At 46.5% G+C, this 6,585-nt stretch overlaps 1 protein-coding gene across 1 annotated transcript; it reads left to right on the top strand.

Moving 5' to 3' along the window:
- The first annotated feature begins 1,629 nt into the window (after positions 1-1,629).
- LOC137848026 (large ribosomal subunit protein mL65-like) lies at positions 1,630-5,874 on the top strand. Its single transcript, XM_068666813.1, has 5 exons — positions 1,630-2,231; positions 2,812-2,957; positions 4,080-4,182; positions 4,657-4,833; positions 5,417-5,874. The coding sequence occupies exons 1-5, from the start codon at positions 1,694-1,696 to the stop codon at positions 5,683-5,685; spliced, it is 1,233 nt and encodes a 410-aa protein (XP_068522914.1). The 5' UTR covers positions 1,630-1,693; the 3' UTR covers positions 5,686-5,874.
- The last annotated feature ends 711 nt before the right edge of the window (positions 5,875-6,585 follow it).

Below are 6,585 nucleotides of genomic sequence, written 5' to 3' on the forward strand. Positions count from 1 at the left end.
ATTCAATGCCTTTGAATAGCCTTACAGGAAGTAAAAACAATCCTTTACACATTCACTTGCTTCATGATTTACATTCCATATCTGTATTGTACTTTCCAAAGCCTTAAAATACCCTACTGAAAAATTTTTTCACGGTGTTGTACAGCTGCAAGGCAGGTGATTTGGATTTGACAACACGATGAGAAAGGTCTCCAGCTGTGGTAGATGATTAGTAACAACTAATAGATGTAAAAAAAAAAACCCTAGTGTGAAATAAGGGGTACCGTCTGGTCACGTGAAATGGAAATCCAAAACTGGAGGAAATGCAAGAATTGGTTGCTAAGATGATCCGGGAAATGGAGACGTGTCTGTGTGAGAGAAGCTTGTTCAGACTCTCTAACCGAGAGATGATATGGCTGGCCTCCATCAATATTTTAGAAGGCAAACACTGGAAAGGAAAAAAAGCTAATTAAACTGAACGACAATGCTGGCATGAGGACAAACAGGTATAAGCTGACCATTAATATATTCAAACCTGAAACGAGAAGAACATTTCTAACAACCAAAGGACACAAGTTCTGAAGCAGGAGATGCGGCAGCAAGACGTCTAAGAACGGGAATGGTGATTTTAGAGAAGCTTCTGTCTGAGCTTATATGTCTGTCTGTCTGTGTTTCCATTGCAAGGAAGCAGATTCAATAGCTTTATCTTGGCTAAACTTGGCCAGTGTCCTTTATTGAACAAGGAGAGGAGTAAAAGGCTTCTAGATATGGCTGGAGTTCGCTGCATGGGGAAAAGAGGGAGGTCAATCACTAAATGGTCCATCATCTAAATGTAAGCTCTTGTCTCTTGAATTTGAAGCATGCTTCCCAAGGAAGGAGTCAAATTAAAAAAAAAAAAAAAAAAAGTCTGGAATTGCTGAGGAGAAGTTATGCATGTGACGAACAGAAGACTTTAAAATCTCTAAATCTCATGACTCTCCCATTTTAACTAGATGACATCTCATCCCTTCTGATGAAGAGAGTGGCTGGATTTTAAATTAAACAAGTGATTACTCCAAGTACAACTTCTGACCAGAGATTCAACAGACAGTTAGGCTGAAGTTTAGAAAGTGGAGCAGATCATGCACACTATGTAGCATGTCTCGTACGCTAATTCCGCTCATATCTCCCCTGCCCACCACCAGGCAATCTCCATGCTAACGATACTGGGGGATGACAAGGACAGCAGCCAGGTCAGCTTTCATGGGATGGCTCAGGGTAGTGGATGTGTACTTTAGAAACAAACAGAAAGCAAAGTTGAAGTTGAATGGAGGGACAGAATATGTGTTGTGTTTGGCCGTGACGGGGCAGGCTGCAGGTGTCCGTGCCCACGGCAGGGGGTGGAACTGGGGTGCGGGGGGGGGGGGGGGGGGGGCTCTGAGCTCCCTTCTTGGAGAAGCTTGAGCGCCCTGCGCTGGCTCCGTGACACGGCCCTGACAGACGGGTAAGGGGCGGGGCCCAGGTGAGGGGCGGGGCCGAGCCCAGCTGCCTGCCCGCCGCCGCTCCTCCCGCAGTGCCTCCTGGGAGCTGTAGTTCCCGGCCCGGGAAGCCGGAGGGAAGGCCTCGGCGCATGCGCAGTCCCCCCGGGGCGCCCAGCAGCGCCTCGGCAGAGGCCGCTCCCTTCCCGTCCCGGCAGCCCTGTGCCGGCCCCCGGCCCGCGCCCTTCCGCTGCGAGATGGCGGCGCCCGGCGGCTGCCGGCTGCTGCTGCGGCTGGGCCGGCGCTGGCTGTCGCAGGAGCCCGCCGTGCCGCCGCCGCCGCCCGGGCCGCTGTACCCGCCCGTGGTGGCCTCGCACACGGCCAGGAGCAAGGCGGCCCGGCGGCGGCGCCTGGAGCACTTCCAGCGGCAGGTGCACGAGGCGGCGTCGGTGGAGGAGAAGCTGCGGCTGTACGGGAAGCTGCAGCGGCCCAAGTACACGGTGCACCCGCAGACCTTCGCCCTCAACGCCGACCGCTGGTACCGGAGCTTCACCAGGACCGCCTTCGTGCCGGGGCTGCCGGCGGAGGCCGCGGAGGAGGCGGGCGTGGAGCTGGGCGCGCTGCGCTCGCTGGCGTGCGACGCGCTGCTGCAGGAGAGCTTCTACCAGAAGAAGCGGCGGCCGTTCCTGTACCGCGACCAGGAGCACACGCCCGGGCCCTTCCTCACGCAGCTCGTCTCCTCCCTCGCCGCCTCCCTGTGCGGCCGCAACCCGCTGCTGGCGGCCTCGTCCCTTGGTGCGGAGCGGGGGCGGGGGGGTGAGGGAACTGAGGAGGGAATTGAGGAAGTTGTGGGGAGCTGGGGCTCGGTCGCTTCTCTCAGATAATTAGCGATAGGGCTAGAGGGAATGGCCTCAAGTTGCTCCAGGAAAAGTTTAGGTTGGAAGTTCTGAGACATTTCTTCTCAGAAAGAGCAGTCAGGCATTAGAATGGGTTGACTAGGGAAGTAGTAGAATCACCGTCCCTGGGAATGTTTAAGAAAAGGTTGGATGTCGTGCTTAGGGACACTGTTTAACGGGTGATCTTAGTAGTGTGCTGATGGTTGGACCAGATGAACTTGAAGGTTTTCTCGAACCTTAATGATTCTATGGGCATGCTAGGTGGTGGGGCTGGGCAGTGAGCTCTGCCTGCATGAGTGTGCTTGGTGTTGCTGCCTGGTGTCCATGAGCAAGGATGTTGTTTCACATCGTTGCTGCTGACACATGGTATGAGTGGGTTGTGGTTCTCCCATTTTGCTGCAGCTACAGTACAGAACTGGGGTGGTTGAAAATGCAGAAGTGTGATCTATGTTTACCTCTCCGTCTCTGTTCTGTTTCAGACCTAAACCCCGAGGTTAACTACTACTGGCATCACGGTGAGGAGGTTGTTATGCACGGACATCGAAAAGGTAGAGTCGATCCTGTGCGGTTTCAGATAGATGATAAGCCGCACCTGCAGCTGCGTGTACCAAAGCAACTTCCAGAGGTGTGGATATTTTCAACAGCAACTTACTAATGTGTACTTTCACTTCAGCTTCTGACTGCTGCTGGGGCTATGCCATAGCATGTGTTACTGGTGGTGGTAGTATGTGGAGGCCCTGGTTAATGAGTTGTACGATGAGTGCATTGGTGTGTTTCTCGAGTGTTAATGCTCTTATTCCTTGCTGTGTTAAGTGCTTTTCAGATAGTGGGATGGTGTTCTGAACTTCACCTTGATCATTCTTATGCTTTGGATATGTGTTCTTGCACTTATGTGCCTGGGGCTGTTAACTTGTAGGAATAAGTAGAATCAAGAGTGAGAAATATGATGGGCAAGGTCTTCTCAGAATTTAAGGCGATGTGAGAAATGGAGATGAAAGGACTGGAGTGGGAGAGAGCACATGTAGTTTGAATGTGAGCACTGTTACCCGCCAAAGGCTCTTGTTTTCTTGAATGCTGAGGTTTCTGGGAGCTCATTCAATATCCTTGTCTTTTTTTTCTACTTTTGCTGAATGCTATCTGTACAGCAATTGTAAGGGTCTCCATTTCTACTGCAGAATGAAACCCACACCGCTTTCTGTTGCTGAGCATTTCTTGTGAATGTGGTTGTACAGTGTTTAAGTTATTAGTGTCAGGTGTCCAAAATCTTGAAGCAAGTGTCTGGGCAATAAAAGCCAAAGGGCAGAAAGACAATTTGAGTATGAGCTCTGTTACCTGCTAATAGCGCTTAAGGTGCATGGGCACCTATTATATTTTTTTTAATTGTGTAGTGCCCCTTAACATGTAACATAGCAGACGAGCAAGAGGGAGAGTGAGCTCAGCCTGGTGGTTCAGGTTAGTTTGCTGCTAGAAATGTTGCTGATCATCTTAGTGCCATTTCATGCAATGTTGTTTATAAATTGCAGAAAACTCAGACATTGTTATAACAAGCATGTACTAGCAGTTGTTTTGAGACAGGTTCTCTTGCAAAAATAGTATTCATTGATTTCCATAAATAAATTACGTGTATGTTGTATGTAAGGAAAGCTTGTATTTTCTGGTGTCTAGTCAGGAAATGGGATATGACATGAAGTCACATGTCAGAAGCATGACTTATGGAATGGCTGTTCTTTCTTCTGCTTTCTTCAAGATTGTACCACTGGAGTCTGATCTTGGAGAAGTTCCCGTTATTGATCACAAACCGTCCAAACTGCCACTGTTCAAAAAGCAGTATGAAAACAAGGTATTTATAGGTAAGAGTTTCCAGTCAAGAAATGTCAACTACACTTTGACATTTCACCTGATGTTTCACCTTCTCTCAGCAGAGAGAGTGTTTATATTTATTTTCTTATAATTATTATATATAGCACGTGAATCTCAATAAAGATTCTACGTCATTTACGTAATGGGGAGTGGCATTCTCTTGAGGATGTGATGCTCTGTCTCAGGATTGATCTAAAGGAGTGGGATTGAACAGAAACTTAGTAGTAAAGCTGGACTTGAACTGATGTATGTCCTTTGGAGACATTTGAGTATGTTAACTTTTGGACTCGGCAAGCCCTCCATTCTCACAGAGAAATGGTTGACTCTGCACTTACATGCCTCCACAGCAGAGGTCTTAACTTGCATCTGCTTGGAGCCTGACAGTAAAAACTTGTTTGTGTGCATCGTAAGGAATGTTGTGTGACCCTGCCTTCTCATTTTGTTTTCTTTTGGGGTGGTGATAGGGTCGAAGGTATCAGACCCATGCTGTTACGGCCACACGCAGTTTCACCTGATTCCTGATAAACTCAAGAGGGAAAGATTTATAATAGCCAATCTTGAGGATCAGATTGAAGTTGTTTATAGAGCTAATGGTGTCGCAAGTCTCTTTGCCTGGACAGCAGCTCAAGCAATGTATCAAGGTAAGACAGTCAATCTGTGTAAGTTCTCTTGTCCTCATGAACGCTTGCTCTAATGTTCTCTGACCTTTTCTCTCATGCAGTCATTTTTGTGCTTTTTCTTCTGAAGGCCATACTTTAAGTAGGTCCTTAAAGATTTAATTGAACCAGTGGATGAAAGAGAGCTTATTCAAGGGCAGTATTTAAAACTTTATTTAAACGTTATTTAAAACTTTGCCTTTGAAGCCTTTGAGTGCTTTTGATCCGTGAGAATTAATTATGCAGAAGCATATTTTCTTGTGTAATAACACCCAAACCTCAGTCCTGCAGTCGCCTGCTCCTCAGTCCTTAGAAGGAAAGGTGTTAGGTCTCGAGCGGTGTAATGTCAGGAATTATATGAGACGACTAAGTGTCTCAATGTCTTCTTTCAGCACTGTGAATTCAATGAAACTACAGTGAGAGCCAAAGTAAAATGTCAGCAGCCTTACTTCAGGATCTCATGCCTGTTTGTTGAAAAATCCCAGAAGGTGTGGGTGGGTGGTTAGATCACATCTGTGCCGATGAGAATTGAGTCCTGTGTAACTAGTGTTGTTTCTCTGCTTTGCAGGATTCTGGAATGAAGCGGATGTGACGCGTCCTTTTGTATCCCAGGCGGTAGTGACTGATGGCAAATACTTTGCTTTCTTTTGTTTCCAGCTGAATACTTTGGCGTTAACTGCAGAAACTGTTAAAAATAACCCTCGGAAGAATATCTGTTGGGGAACTGACAGTAAGCCATTATATGATGTTGTTGAAGAGGGCAGTGTGAAAGGCTTTAATGATGAAGTTCTGCTTCAGTTGGTTCGTTTTCTGTTAAACAGACCCAAAGAGCTGTAAATCGTTAAACTAAACTTGCTGTTCACGTGCCTGAACTTCGTTGTAACTCTGTGGAGTATGGGCTGGAATATATGCCTTGCTCTTAGTCAACTATGCCTAGCAAATGCAATACATGTATTTCATGGCCTTATTTCTTGACTTGAACTGTATAATACTGTACACTGAAAAATAAATGTCTGGAATACCTTTGCCCCTTGTGTATTTCCTATGAAAAGCATATTATTCCTCATGCAAAGTCAGGTGGATGGTTTCCACCCGGAGCTCTATTAGAAGCACAGCAACACATTATGATTTGGCAAGAGTGTTGTGGAAAAACTGCTAATTCTGTGCCTGAAGAAAGAACTCTTCTTTGTCCTTACGTTTTTAAGAGAAAGTGAGCTCAGACTAGAAAGTGATTTTTAAGTGACAAGTGGTTGGCACTTCTGCTGCATGTCTGATGAAGTTGTAGGCATTTATTGAGCAGTAGTATGGGCACGGTAAAACTTGCAGACCATGATTGTCTTATGCACATGCTTTCACATATTCGAGGTTGTCACCTCTGGAACTGCTGAGGCCACTCCAAATGACTGGGATCCCTGATAACAAGATCCACAGTGTCAGGACTGCTTAGGAATACTTAACAAAGCATCTGGCTTTCAGATACTGAAACGCATATTTTCTATAATTTTATATGCTGCCACTGACCTCTTTGCATTTTTCCAGTGTTATTAAAAATGATTGAGTCCAGCTTGCTTTTGTAGAGAGAGTACTGAATCACATGTGACTTGGTCTGAAGTACATGCCTGCGTGTTCTTCAGACCAAGTAACCAAGGATCCTTCTTCCTTTTGTAAACTGGCTTGGAGATTATTTTTCTAATGGGAGACTAATTAGATGTAGAGAGTTATGTAATTGGTGCTTTG

Source organism: Anas acuta, chromosome Z (genome assembly GCF_963932015.1).
Source record: "Anas acuta chromosome Z, bAnaAcu1.1, whole genome shotgun sequence".
Lineage (NCBI taxonomy): Eukaryota > Metazoa > Chordata > Aves > Anseriformes > Anatidae > Anas > Anas acuta.

What these genes read in the sequence shown, in the direction of transcription:
- LOC137848026 (XM_068666813.1), top strand. Translation starts at nt 1,694, where the DNA reads ATGGCGGCGCCCGGCGGCTGCCGGCTGCTGCTGCGGCTGGGCCGGCGC. An exon ending in TGAAAACAAGGTATTTATAG is followed by an intron (nt 4,183 to 4,656) that starts GTAAGAGTTTCC and finishes GGGTGGTGATAG; the next exon opens with GGTCGAAGGTATCAGACCCA. An exon ending in AGCTCAAGCAATGTATCAAG is followed by an intron (nt 4,834 to 5,416) that starts GTAAGACAGTCA and finishes TCTGCTTTGCAG; the next exon opens with GATTCTGGAATGAAGCGGAT.